We start from the raw sequence: 15395 nt of genomic DNA on the forward strand, positions 1-15395 counted from the left end.
TTAAAAGAATTGCCACCACGATACTTACCTGGGTCTGACCCTGACACTGTATTCTTTAGTCAGCCAAAACAGTCCCAGTGAGTGTTATGTCCCATAAATACATACAAAAAAGACTATGTGGAGCAAGATAAAAGCTTGCGTCTGAGTCTTGCTGACCTCACTTCTGCTTAGAGATGCCATATGCCCTGCCAAGTCCATAGTGAAATAAATAGGCTGCAAAAAGTAGAACATTGCTAGAGGCAGGGAGCAAACACTGATTCTTAAAAAATGAATACTGACTGAACTCAAGGCGATACACACAATGCTGACAGCTCTGCAAGGTGTTGCTCAGCAAGAGCAAGCGCTGATTTTCATCACCAGCACACATTTCACACAGGTAACTAATCACATTACTGCTCAGAAATCCTTGCAGTGCGCTTTTTACAGTCATTCTAAAGAAACAGGGGAATTCAGCAATGTATAATTAATACTAAAACCACAATTTTTTCTAGGGTTTTTTTTGAGAACTTTTTTTAATGGTATCATTTAATGTGAAACAAACAGCTGCAACTGTCTAGAATTTAGGAGAATTTTTGTTTCTAACATTGATTTTAACATTTAACATGAAATGACTGCAAGAGCAATGGATTACTATAATAGCTGAAAAAATGACAATTACAAGGGAAAGGCACATGCAAATGTCTTCAATAGGCAGTTCAGAAACACTTTGTTTTATCCCCATTTGTTTCTTTAACTGCCCACATTAAGGTACAGTAGAGTTTTGGACTTCAGTGCGGTGGTTATTGTATCAGCAAAATTAATTTCCCTGGTGTTAGAATTTAGTCAGGGGTTATTCCATTTTTTTCTACAAATCATCATAGAACAAAGAGGATTAGTCTCAAGCATCTCCATAAATCTCCAACTATCTCGTTCAAAGCATAAAAAAGGAAGCAAGAAAACCCAACTCTAAACTTAAAAACCTATATAAGTGAAGAAAATTCTAACAGTCCTTGCATTTTGACCAGTCTGGTGACCTAAAATGAAGCAATAATGCAACTAAAGCTCAATCACTAAGAAAAGAGATTCTCAAAACCGCCTAGCTTCATGTCCTACGGATGTGTTAGGGGTACACCTGGGGAGTGCAGCTGGATTTCACAATTTTTGGCATGTTTCCCTTGATAGGAGTGGAAGATTTTTATTCTGCTTAGAAAACCTCTGCCAGAGAATGTGGATATTAATTTTAGAAGCACCTGCATCCCATTATAGGTCAGCCTGACTTTGATTTCAAAGTGGTGAAATCTAGTTTTAAGATTTGACATAAGCTCTTAAATCACATTAATCTGAATATTCTGTCTTATAATATCTTCATAGTCATTTTGGCTGAACATGTACATAATCATTATTATCCTTACTCCAGGTTATGCCAATTATTTATAAATTTTATTTGTTATTAACCACTTAACAACAAAACCATGGCTCATAATTGCTGGAAAATTAAGAGGTGGCTGAACAACTCTGTATCTTCCCAAATTTCAAAATAAGAACAGTGGTATAAAATATAAAGTTTTGGTTCTGAACCTTCTGAGAATTTGTTTAGACTCATAAACAAAAAGAATGATTACTTGTACTGAACTAACATTCCACTTCTGTCTTCTCTCCATTCTAAAACTTCCTAAAACCTGGAAAACCTTGACCCTCTTGCTCTAAGATACTGCCCCTGGAAGAAACATAACCACATAGTCATTAAAATGGCATCAAGAATAGCTAAGTAATCTGTTCTTGGAAATTAGCTTTGTATTTATGTGTTATCTACAAATGTACAAGATGAGGATGACACTGGCTAGAGGTTCATCATATCTGGCAGTATGTTAGCCTTTTTGAGGCTATCATGTTTTAAACATTATTTTAGTATCGTAATCCCCTTATTATGCATGGACAACCATAGTTTACTTGGCATTGGAGAAGAGTTCATTCATAGTAGCTGAGTGTTTGTATGTTTTAAATCACTTGTATAAATAGTAAGATGCCGTATTTCCCAAAGAATAGGCAGAATGTATTGACTTCTTTCTTTTTTTTTGCCAAGTATACAATAACATTTTAACAATATCTTTGAAATTAAAATTAGGGCTAACAAAATAATTTCTCTGTCTTCAAAGTAGAACTCAACTCCTCTATGCCAGCAATGTCTAGTGGGTTGCCTTCCCTGTGTGGGATCCAGGGCTGTTACAGTAAACTGGTCCAGTGTGATATCACAGATATAAAAAATATTCCATTCTGTATCAAAACTAGGCACATGCCTTATATTTATATGAAGAGAATATCAACAGAGCTGAGTTGTTTTTTTTTTCTCTCAACTATTCCTCTCTGGCCTTGTACATGAGGAGAAAAATATGTTATTTCTAATTGGTAACTACAAGGGTCTAATTTGGGTTAGATGGTAGTTAAAAGGAGAGTGACATCACACTTGGGTCAGTATTGGTGGATTTCTAAAAGTACAACCTCTCAATTGTATTGCTTCAAAATGTACACAGTATAGATGCAGATTAAAAAAAAAACTACCAATTTTTTGTGGTGTTGAACCAACTAGAAGGGATGATGCAAGTTTTTACCAAATGAGATCTATAGATACAAATTTCACTCTAGAGTATGCTTCAGACAAATGTGTCTTTTTCTTTAAGTACGTAAATCCTACACTGTAGGCTTTTTTTTTTCTTTTTCTTTTTGTAGTGGTAGAAAATGTTGTACAATTGTCCATGAGCATGAGCCAGCGGTTCATTGCTGATATCCCCAGAAAGCCAATATTTGCAATGCAAACAGTTGGTATAATTTACCAGTTCTATGAAAGGCCCTGACATATCTGCCTCAAGGTCTGGAGGCTCTGCTGTATAACCACAAATAGTCTTTCCATTTTCATGTAACCTTTTTATACAGTGACAGCTGCATTAAGCTGCTTCTGCCTAGCAATTCCACATGCCAGGCTGGTTTAATTGGTTTTAATGCCACAGAAAAAGCACTGCTAGCAGAATACCATCAAATCATTTTCATATTGAACCTTCGTGGTCCAGCAACCTCCCCTTCAACCACAGCACCATTGTTTTTGCGAGGGACATATTCAAGGTCAATGCTGGTTTTGTGTTTGCCTTTCCCTCGGCTCCACACAAAAAGAAGGAGGAAACAAAATAAAACCACTCCAAGAAATGTGAAACAGCCCATAGCTGTAGAGACCAATATTGTCTTAAGGTCCAGAGAGAATGTGTTCACATTAGTTCCATTGGAACTTGTGTCGTTGGAGTCTGTCATATACATAGGGGTCCTGTTGGCGTAAAGGAAACGGTCTGAAGTAAACCCCTTTACCATAAGAGAGGCTGAATAGGTGTCGTTCCCAGCTGCATTACTTGCAATGCAAACATACATCCCAGTGTCCTGATCTTGAGCAAATCGGATCTCCAGGGTGCCATCTCCCAGCACAGTGGCTCTTCCATTTGATTTAGTTGTGATCAGCCTCCGATGTGGAGTAACCCAGGATATGGTAGGCTGCGGATCCCCATCAGCATTACACATCAACTGCACTGTCTGCCCTTCTTCCACCACCAGATACTGCAACTTCTTGTCTTGTATCCTGGGCTTCTTACAGGTGAAGTAAAAAGAAAGAGCAGTGCTGTGAAAGTCTTTGAATGACCTCTCTTTGACACTGTCTGGGCCAGCACACATCGGTGGCTGGCCTCCAAACTGCAAAGTGGGTTGCCTCTGTAAAATCCAAAGGAGACGGCAGTCACAGGCGAGAGGATTATTGTTAATGCAAAGAACTTCAAGGCTTTTGGGGGAATGGAATACATTCTCTTCTAGGGTTTCTAGCAGGTTTTGGGACACGTTAAGCACGCGTAAGTATCGGAGCCCTTGGAAAGCATGTGATTCAATGGTACGTAGCTGGGCCCCCACCATGTGGAGTTCCTGCAGGCGCACTAAATCTGAAAGCATGCCTGCTTCAATGGTGCTGATAGGGTTGTAAGAAAGGTTTAGATGTGTCAAGTACACGAGATGTTTAAAAGCAGAGTAAGGTACTGCAGACAGGTTAGTGTTGGTGATAGAGAGATAAGTAAGGTTGAGACCATACAGACTGTTGGCAGGTAGCATGTCCAGGAGAGGCCAAGTGTCTATCTCTAGATCTTTCAGGCGAAACAGTCTTTTAAAGGCATAAGCAGGCAAAGCATTAATGTTGAGCTGTTTCAGATGCAGACTGATGAGGTTGTGAAGGTGAGAAAGAGCTTCTGTTGGTACAGCTGTGAGGTTGCATCTCTCCAGGGTGAGCTGCTCTAGGCTAAGCAGTCCACTAAAGGCCCTGTGTGATATATAAACCAAATCATTGTCCCCAACCTCCAGGGATTTTAGGTTATGCAGATCTTGAAACATATAATCCAGCAAAATGACAATCTTGTTTTCACTTATATCGAGCTTTGTTAAATTTGATAACCCAGTGAATACCCCAAGGGGGACCAGCTTCAGACGGTTTCCTTTCAGCCTCAGGGAGCGCAAGTTGAAGAGATTGTTAAAGGCTCCAGGCTCCACATTTGCAACTATATTGTCACTGAGATCAATCTCCTCTAGCAAAGGGTATGATGTGAATTCCTCAGGGTTGACACTCTTCAGTCGATTCTTGCTGAGGTCCAAGATTTTGGTCTCAATGGGAATGCCCTCTGGGATAGACATCAGACGCCTTCGGTGACAGCTGACAGACTTGTTTTGTGCTGAGCATTCACAGCGGGCTGGGCAGCCTACAGTGGGGCCCATGAAGACTAGCAGCACAGCCAGACCCAGGAATGGCTGCCAGCATGATACAGCTGTGTGATGCATGACTCCACTGATCCGATCTAACCCTCCGTCACAGGCCTGTGGGGATGAGGATGGGAGAGGGGAGAAGTTAACTCTACAGCAAAACTAATCTTTGCCAATTTTATAGTACCATTTCAAAGCAAGGCACAATTGCTTTCTTTGGAAACAATAAAACCTATTGTGAATGGCAAGAACAACAAAAAAAGCAAATTTTTCCTTTGCTATCATTTGGCTTGCTGAAGGATCTGTTTATCCACCATTTCCCCTCCAGACATCAGTCAGAGGAGACAAAACATCTTATCCTACTGTGAAGAGTAAAACAGGTTAGATTTTATTCTTGTCTCACCTTCAGCCAGTCTCCTCAAGACAGTACTGTAACTAACACAGAGATAAACACCATACACTCTGCAAACAGGGCTAATCACATCTGTGAGAATTTTACAACACTGGACTTCTACAAGGTGACATGAAACTAGTCTTTTGCTTTCCTATTCATATCAGCATTTCAAGGCAAACCTTAATGATGTATTGTCTTCAAGAAAAGGAGGTAATTGACAATTAAAAGATTCCTTTAAAAGATTCCTATTACAGCTATAAATACACGGAGCTTGTTCTCACATGCATATACACAATGGCTTAGATGATGAAATAAGAATAGGTACATATCTGATTGGAATTTATATTAAGGACAAATTGATTTTTGATTTTACTGCATAGAGAGGTTTTATATGGTTTTTAGAACCAAAGACCTAAGAAGCATTTACAGAATACATCTTTGTACTTTCAAGACATGTAAACTAGCTCTAAGGGAGAGAAAAGCAAGATAAGATGATATGACTATGTTTAAGCAGTACAATGTCCAAAGCACAACAGATTCCATGGAAATCACACTTAGTAAGAGATTTATTCATTCTGCCTTCAGGTTGAAACTCCAGATAGTAGAAGACGTCAGAACTTAAATTAAATTAACTACCTTTCTCCAAAGGCTGTACTTCACAGATTTAGTCACTAAAGGCAAGAGACTTATTCAAGAGTATACTTATTCAAGAGTAACTACTAAATGAAGACACTCAATAATCCATTTCAAAAGAAGAAGAAATAAAGAAAAATATAGGTGCTCATCAAAGGAAGGTGTGTCTGAGACACCTACAGAGTAAGGCACACTGCAAGCAAGGGCTGTCGGTGTGCCTTGACTTCTGCAGTAAAGCCCATTGGTGAGGCCAAGGACAAGTGGTAGTACTGGGGGTGTAGCTTTATAACATTAATAACCCTTACACGGTGCCTCAGGCATTGTGAGGCCTTTTCCGGATTGGTTAATTTGAGCATCATTTAGTTGTACTTGCAAAATTATTTACATATCTGCTCCCTGCAACTTCCTCTCAGGTCTGGACAGATGACTATTTTCCAGCTAAGCCTACCTATAATGGCAAAATTACCCAATGGTCAGGCATTCATTGCCTGACCTGCATCTTTGGGCTTTAAGGATCACCTGGCTAATGCTTGAGAAGTTTTCAACTTAAATTTGAATGAAGTTTTGCTCATCTATGCACAGTCATGTGGATTGTATCATAAAAGGAATTCTCCTATACACACAGAGAAGGATTCAGAGTTTTAAACAAATACAGTATAACTAAATTTATGATGCATTCAGACAGTTATTTTAGCAAATAAGTTGTCTGAAGCACATAAAACCAGTATTAAGTAAACCCCAGGCTGGTAAGGAAGAAACTCCCACCAGTAACTCTGCTGCACCAACACCACAACTTGGAATGTGATAACTCACAAAATCATCCTGCCTGAGAGAGGAGTGTTGGCTTCTCAGACTGTGGATGATCAGAATGGTAGGGATTCAACAGGCAAGAAAAAGAGCAGTTACTCATATCTGCTGATCTTATTGTATCATTAATAATTCACAGCACAAACTGGGTGGTTTGGATTGCAAGCATTAGCATTATTGTAACTGGACTAAGTAGTAAACAGCTGCTCTGCTTTGACTGTTAAAAATGTAATTAGCTAAATAATAAATTTTCTTTGAGCTGCACTCAAAATTGTTTTCTTTGACTGACCATAGATGAATGGTGCACGTAGTATTCCTCTGATAACTCTGTGGAAGAATCCCAGTCTTGACTGATGAAGCTTCTTCTTTCCACTCTGATACTTCTATGTAGAGCTTAATGGTAAGAGGCAAATTGCATGCTGGCTTTGCCATGTAGTCAAGGGACCTGGATGAAGACTGTTCTTTATTATGCTTCCTATAAAAGCACATTTCAACTCTGTCCTAGAAGGACAACCTACTGAGACTCATTTAGTTTCCCCATCAAGTTGTAGTCTTGCAAGTAACTATTGCTAGTTATGTCCAGCTGTGAAAAAGGTTTTCAGAGATAAACTTCACTTCATTAGGAAGTTAAGTTGAAACTAGAAATCTATAGGGGTCTGTGAGCTAGGTGTTTGCAACGAATTAGTTCAAAGGGGCTTTCGGGTGCTCTGATCATTACTTTCAGAGATCAGTCTGTGAGGTTAGCACTTTCATACTGTTATTTCTAGCACAGAGGGAATTCATTTCCTATCTTATTCACCTAAAGTATGAAGCACAAAGTAAACAAGTTCAGTGGAAGACAAGCACCCCTGGAGTGTTTGTTTTAGATAGATAGCCATGACATGAAATGCTTTTCACAGCTATTCAAGCCGCCTAGTAACTAAAACTTCTGAGGAGTATAAAGTAGAAAATGGATACTATAAAAGATGATAAAAGGATTTTTTTTTTTTACTGTGGCTGGAATAAGGAAAAGCAGTGTTCATAAAGCACTTCAAACATTAAAAGTTTCCTTCTGCAAGAGCATAAGCACACAGATGAATGCAGGTATGCATTTTTCTGTATGTGTAGATACGCGTACGTGATTGCAGGCAAGCAAGATTCAGAACTGAGATTTAAGCTGCAGTAAATTACACAACAATAATGAAAACTAATAAATTACATTACACTGCCAGTCAGAAAAAAAAACCCTGCTTGGATCAATTATTACAGGTTTGAAGAAAATATAAATTAAATGGATTATTTAAATTTACATTGACCCAGATGATACTACTATACTTCTTGCTAACCACATCTGTGACTACATCATCAGCTTTGAAATGCTTTGTGCAAAAATTAGTTTAGCTTCATTATGCAAAAAAAGTAACCTTGCTTTATTATACAAATAATGAACAAAAGGTAAAAAGGTCTAGCAAAGGAAATTTGGGCAACTTAAAGATTTTTGACCCTTTGCTGGACAAGGTGAATGTTGGGAAAAGCCTCCAGTGAACTTTGAGCAGCTATTGCATATGGTCCAGTTCAACCTGAACAAATGTGAAGTGATATTTTCAGGAAATGTCCAGTAAAATGAATAGCAGGGCTCTTCTTGGGCCTTTGATGTGAGAACACTTTTAAAGGATACATCTTCACTACTAAAGTACATTTTGTCTTGGTGTTACCACCATTACTTATTAATACACATCCATTAAAGAACAATGCTACTGTTTAAAAAAATGAATTAAATTATGTCATTAAATGATACATTTCATTGCAAGGTCATTTCTCAGGATTACCTCATTATCCTTCTTTGCAGTCCTCTGTACAACTGTTCTTCACTGTGATACATAAAAGAAAGTAAAATACATGCATACAAGTATAAACATACAGGTAAGCTAAAAGTATAATCTGTTTTTTCTCTGAGATTGTACTACACCTTGCACTGTGGTGAACTTCTCTAAAATTATAGCTTGTTAGGAAAAAAAAAAATCTAATAAAATAATAGAAATTATGAGCTGACATTTTTTACATGCTTGAATGCAAATGAGAACATGTAAAATTGCTTTCCTGACCATTTTGGGGAATTTATCACATTTTGATACACTCTGGGAAATTAAATATATAAAGGAATTCCTTATTAAAAAAATAAATTAACTAAGTACTTCCTTTTCTTTTCCCCCTCTGGCTCTGTTTCTAAAGTCCAAAGTCAGGATACTGTTGGCAGACACTCTTTTTCAACAAAGGACCTCAGCCAAAGTTCATCTATGCAATTAAAGAAGCTAATTAAAGTTATTAGTTAATATTTCTGTGTGATTTCACCCCAAACAGCTGTCTTCACTGCTTTGAAATGTAAATAATTTTGCATAATGGTCTGCAGCTTTGAATCTATCCATAAATGCACCAGTACTCTGTAGCTTTTAAATTGAATTACAATTAAAAAACAAAAAAGCAACCCAGTGCTCCATCAGAATGCTGTGCAATTTTGAATATCATACATAGGAATGTGTCAAGTCATTCAAATGTGCTTCTCTCTCAGACTAATTTTGAAGTCTTTAGAGCTAAAAGGTAGAGTGCATTTGACCAGGCTATTTTCCTTGTCCAATCTGATCCTCCAGCAGTACTTGGGACAAGGCTTTAGCCAGAAAAAGTGAGAGTCATAAGATCTGCTTCTGTTGTTAGCTGCATGTTGGATGTTCCGACTTAATAATTTTGATTTTGTCTTTCCTTTCCTTTCTTCCACACTTTCACACAAATAAAAAATACAGTGGCTCATATCAGAGATGACAATTTTGTCTGATATCAGTGTCAATTTCTCTTTTACGATTCCCTTTTCAAAAACGTAACTGTAATAAATAAACTTTTTAGGATGAAATGTTTCATGACAAGCATCTGATTCATACTGATTATTCATCTAGATTCTACCAGCTAATCCTGAGATGTGTGTAGCGGGTCTACCCTGGCTGGATGCCAAGCCACTATTTCAGTCTGCTCCTCAGCTGGACAGGGGAGAGAAAATATGAAAGGCTCATGGGTCAAAGTAAGGGCAGGAGGAGACCACTCATCAGTTGTTGTCACAGGCAAAACAGACTCAACTTTGAGAAAATGAATTTGGTTTATTAATGATCAAATCAGAGTACAGTAATGAGAAAATAAAAGCTAAGTCTTAAAACACCTTCTCTCACGCCTCTCTTCTTTCTGAGTTTAACTGTATTCCTGAGCAGTGCTAGGAGATGAGGAATGCAGGTTGTGGTCAGCTCATCACATATTGTCTCTGCTACTCCTCCCTACACTCTTCTTCTGCTCCAGTGTGGAGTTTCACCCCTAGGGTGCAGTCCTCTATGAAGTTCTCCAATATGAGTAATTTCCAAGGGCTACAGACCTCCACAAACTGCTCCAATGTGGGTCCTTTCACAGGCTGCAGTCCTTTGGGAATAGACTGCTCCAGCATGCATCCCGCAGAGGGTCAAAAGTCCTGCCAGAAAACCTGCTTCAGCATGGGCTGCTCTCTCTATAGGTCCACATGTCCTGCCAGAAGCCTACTTGAGCACAGGCTTCCCATGGAGTCGCAGCTTCCTTTGGGCATTCACCTGCTCTGGTCCTGCATAGGCTGCAGATGGATATCTACTCCATCGTGGAACTCCAAGGGCTGCAGGGACACAGCCCACCTCTCTGTGGTCTTCCTAAGGGGCTGCAGAGGAATCTCTGCTACAGTGCCTGGAGCACCTCCTCCCCCTCCATCATCACTGTCCTTGGTGTCTCCAGAGTTGTTTCTCTCACATATTTTCCCTCCTTTCTTCAGCTGCAGGTGCTGTTTCACAGTTTCCACCTACCTGCTAACTCTTCTTAAAAACGTTATCCCACAGGCACTACCACTGTCGCTGGTAGGCTCAGCCTTGACTGGTGGCAGGTCCATATTGTAGCCAGCTGGCATTGGCTCAGATGAACACAGGAGAAGCTTCAAGCAGCTCTTCCAGCCAGCCCCATAGCCTCTGCTGCCACAGAAACCTTCCCACACAAAACCAATATAAGGTGTTGTAAACCATATCTGTCCCTCACTTTGTTCAGGATATGAGACATCAATAAAGATGTTATATGAGCTCAGGGAAAGTAAATTAGGAACAATTCTCGCTTGTTAAATTTTAGCATTCCTATATTTTGGAGCAGGGAACAGATACTGGGAAGCATAAGGATCCTGTCTTTGCCAGTTCTGTCAGCATCTGTCACACTCCAGCAAGCAGTAAGCCAAAATCTTTGCACAAACCTTTGCAACAAACCCCACTTTTTCTTCTGTGCATCCATGTATGAGCCAATGTGTAGCAAGGGCTTTGCCTCAGCAAGTCTTTTTTAAGCAAATTATTTAAGCTTAGTGTATTGATCCCAAGCTCTATCACAGTCCAAGTCAAGCCTGCCTAACACTCTCAGAGGAAGTTTTCTCTTCAAATTAGAACACATTTGAAACAGTACAAGTCAAGTCTGGTGTACTAACTTCCCTGCCTCTCTAATCAAGCATATTTCGCTTATGCAGAGATTTTATTCTCCTTCCCTTAATTGATCTCTTAAATAGCTCAGCATTTAAAGAAACTAAAAAACATTAAGTAGCTCTCTATGTGCATTCCAATAATTAATAGATTGGAAAAGAACTTGAATAGCAGGAGCAGCAGAACAAGAGGATGTGAAAGTGTTAAATACTGTATTTGCTTTTCTTATCTGCATTAATAAATGCAGTCTGAATAAATTAACTCAAAACTAAATCAGTAGGAAGGCTATATGCATTGATTAAAGAGGAGGAAGGGAAGCTTTAGTCAACAGCAGATCTCCATTAAAAGATTATCTTTCTGCATATTAAAAGAAACAGCTTGTCATCTAAAACTAAATGGGCATGGCAATTAAGATGACATTTGTGTTGCTTGGACAGTATATACTCTGTTGAATTCTTTCTGAAGTTTTAATTCTGACATCTAGCTGCTCCTCAGCTTCAATGAGTGAAGATCTCAGAGATGGAAAGCTACTAGTAAAAAAAATACCAAAACAAAAAACTGGTTTACATGTGGGCCATTAGCAGACTTTGAAGGGCTAGTATGTTCAAATGTAATGGAATCCCGCTTCAATAGTCCACTCAGGAAACCACAAGCAATCTAGATTGGATCTAGGACATCACAAGAAATATTCTTGATATAATCTGTTATAAGTGGATGTTTCCTTTGAATACCTGTACGCTAAAGTTCAGCAATCTCAATAACTGTCAGAAAAAATGTACTGTAATGTGCTGACTTTCACTTTTGGTAAACAGAGACACTCAGTGATAACTTTAACAATACATTTTGCAGGCTTCAGTCCATTACCATAATTTATATTTTCTTAGATTTAACACCAGAAGATCTTCTTTGTTATCCACACAGAGCAGGAAAGCTGGGTGACAGTAGTGTTATTGGCCATTAGGAGAGGCAGACATATTAATGTGCTATCTGTATAATGAAGGTAGTTCTGAACTTTTTCCCTAGGAGCTCTATGTAAATGTAGATTAGGACAAAAGGAGACAAAACTGCATGGTAGTCCACAGGTTCTGGGTCTGGTAGAGTTTATTTTTAATATTGACTGCAACTCTGTGATCGCAGAAGAAGAAGAAGAGTGTCAAACAACTTGAATCTATTGACTTGGGTTCCTGCAGTTTCCTCATGGTGGTAGCACAGAGTCCAGTGGCAAATCATGGTGTATAGATGCTAAAGTGTATGTACACAGAATGTGACCAGGAAAATTTAGTAATTAATCAATTAGTGCTACAAGTGCTGTTGTTGCTTCATAACACAGCTGTAAACCTATTTAGCCAAAAGGTTCTAACTACTTAAGACTGTGTTTTTAGGAGACCTTTTTAGCAAAGTACATCTTAAATATCAAAAGCATTTTACAATGGTAACATTAATGCATCTTGGCTGGAGGCAGACATGGGTTAAAGTTTATAGCCCAGAGACTTGAAAATAGCTAAAAATGGAACTAAATGGCATATCTAATTTTTTTCTGCTAAGACAAGAATCTCAGACATATGCGGGTACAGCACATGTGGTAGTGGGGAGACAATATACTCTTAGAGAAGCTGTAACATGCACAAAATTTCAGAAGAATTCACCTAGCTAATACAGAGGAAATTAAACCCAACAACTGTGTGGCTTTTTTCCACCTCAGTAAGCATGTTTGCAGCTGATCTACTTGTAGTTGTACTGAAACCCTATGAGTCAAAACAAGGAACATTTTGCTGGAGACTGTCTTCATACAGTTGTATACAAGGCCTTCAGAGGATGGTGTGGAAGCAAACTGCTGAGCTATCTGATGCTGCTCCTTGTAAACCACAGGAGTAGTCAGAGTCTAGAGAGACAGTATAGGAGCTACAGCATTATATTTGATACATTAAAAATAAGCGGAATAGAATAAACACATTTCTTAGCTGTTGTCAGAAGGCCTTCTGTTGACACAATGCTGTCAAATTCAGAGTGACTATCCTAGCAGAAAATTGTGGCCAGCACTCTGGGGTGGTGCAAAGGAAAGAAGGGATATATTTCAGCTCACTGGTCAGCACTAATAGGTTACACAGGAAGAAGTTGCATGATAGACACAGCTGTAGCCACTTAACGGCTCAGATAAGGAAGATACCTTGGGGACAGCTGTACAAAGCTATTGCACTTGAAATTAAAATAGAGTGGATCATAATGTATACACTTGAGAGAAAAAGAAAATAGCGAATTGCCTTAGGGATTTCCTGTTTGCTAAAGGCATTCTTGAAATATATTTAGATTCAAAATCAGCCAACAGAAGGGTCAAGGTAGGACATTCAGAAATAAGGCTTGAAATGTCAACAAGTGAACAATCTCTGCTTTAATTATAACTATATTTCATGAATAGTACCCCAGATACATACTGGTGTCAGCTTGATCTGAACTAAGCCATCATATTGAGAAAAAGAGGAAGAGAAAGAGACAAAATGTGGAACATACAAAATAGTTGAAATTTTGTAGTCAGATTTTTTTCAGCTATGTCAGAGTCATAATTGAGCCCTTGATTGAGCCCAGCCCATTGCAGAGCTCCTGGTGTCTACAGCAGTGCTGTAGGTAGCTCCCACATGAAGCAAACAGAAAGATGCTGACTCTTGTATGCCTCACAGCCAAACTACAGTTTTTATACCTGAATCCCATTTCTCTGAGGAATTACTCTCATCCATTTGCTTCAAATGTGTACCCACAATTGCTGGGGTGTCACTAGCAACTTTCAAAGAACTTCCTTCCAAAGCCTGGCAAAGGAGACTGTTGACTTATGATTTTTATGACTTGGTATTTAAACATTTCTTTGAAAGTAGGAGGAATTTCCTGAAAATGTGTACTTCATTCAGTTAGTGTCAGACCTGATGAAGGCTATTTTTGTACAATGTGAAGCCTCTGCTGCTTGAATAGTAGATATATGGTAGATATTTCTTTGATTATTAGCAAAAGACAAATGATACTTTCACAATATTCCAAGCACATTTATTTTCCCGGTTAATCACAAAAAAAGGAATGAAAAGGCACAGCTTTCCACATCAGGTTTACTCATGTGCCCTATCATCCTAGCCCTAGTTACAAGGGTAATTGTGTACAGATTTAAAGATAGGACAGAAGCCCTTTTTTTCCTTTTCCATAGTAAGACTGCCTCTCTCTCTGTACTCCAGCTGCTTCCTCAAGAAACTGATATATTACACTCACAGTGAGTGATGTTCCCGATCTACATGTTATTTCCAGAGATTGACACCTTCCAGGATGCACTTGGGTCGTGATAGCAATGAGCTGGTTACATAGCTACAAGCACCATAACTGCTGTGTTATCTTGATTATTTTGCACCCATTCAGAGCTCATCTACTGACTTACTGTCTCCTGGGAGACCCAGAACAGTTCTTCATAGTAGTGCTCTACGTTCCTCTACAGATTGAATAGTAAACCTAAACTACACTCACATCATATTTGCAGTAGCTTTCTTCCTGATTTTATTTACAGACTCCTGCTCAGAGATGGGATATTTATCTTACAGTATAGTTTCTATCTCACTCTATAGCTGTATAGTACAACTTTAGAAAAATCAGATATATTTTTATCTTCAAAATATTTTAACTTTTGTTGAAAAACTGTTTTCTAATAAGTTGTTTTTTTCTCTTAAGACATTTTCTGCAACAATTATGTTTCATTAAAAACAAATATTCTGTCAAGAATCAGTTTCAATAGATAATTTTCAACCACTTCTATGTTCATGCGTACTAGCAGGAGCAAAAATGCATGTACACTAAAAAGTCTTTAAAGGAAAGTACTGTTTATACCATCTTAAACAATACTTTTTAAGAATAACATATTTGTCTTTGTCCTAAATAAAATTTTTGCTAAAATATCTTTCTGTTTCTAGAGCATTTTTTGATGGCCTATTCAAAAAAAAAAAAAAAAGAATGCTTGTGTTGGCATGGATACATCTATCCATGATGATGTTATATTCCTAATTAATAGCTCATTAATATCAAAAACAATTCTAAGAAAGCCAGATGAGACTATAACATATGGGTTATTAAGACTGATGGCACCCATGCTATTAACTGAAATTCACTTATTCAAAATCTTCTGTAGGTGCTATATGAAATAAAGTTTTACACTACAGCAAGCATTTATGTCCCTCGTGATGAAGGTTGTACATGACATTTCACTCTTTCAGTTAGTTTCTAGTTCTGAAATGTTCACTTTCAAAAGCCTTGCATATCTTTAGTATTACTGGCCTGGCAAGAGGGATGCAAAC

General features: G+C 38.4%; 1 protein-coding gene across 2 annotated transcripts in view; it reads right to left on the reverse strand.

Annotated features, from left to right (window-relative positions):
- Nucleotides 1-888: 888 nt before the first annotated feature.
- Nucleotides 889-15395, reverse strand: part of LINGO2 (leucine rich repeat and Ig domain containing 2) — a 246234-nt gene continuing 231727 nt past the window's right edge. For both annotated transcript variants that reach the window (XM_069880620.1, XM_069880621.1), the window contains one exon: nt 889-4866. In XM_069880620.1, the coding sequence (XP_069736721.1) occupies nt 3010-4830 (1821 nt within the window). In that variant the 5' untranslated portion in view covers nt 4831-4866 and the 3' untranslated portion in view covers nt 889-3009. The remainder of the gene's footprint in view (nt 4867-15395) is intronic.

This window comes from Phaenicophaeus curvirostris, chromosome Z (genome assembly GCF_032191515.1).
Source record: "Phaenicophaeus curvirostris isolate KB17595 chromosome Z, BPBGC_Pcur_1.0, whole genome shotgun sequence".
NCBI lineage: Eukaryota > Metazoa > Chordata > Aves > Cuculiformes > Cuculidae > Phaenicophaeus > Phaenicophaeus curvirostris.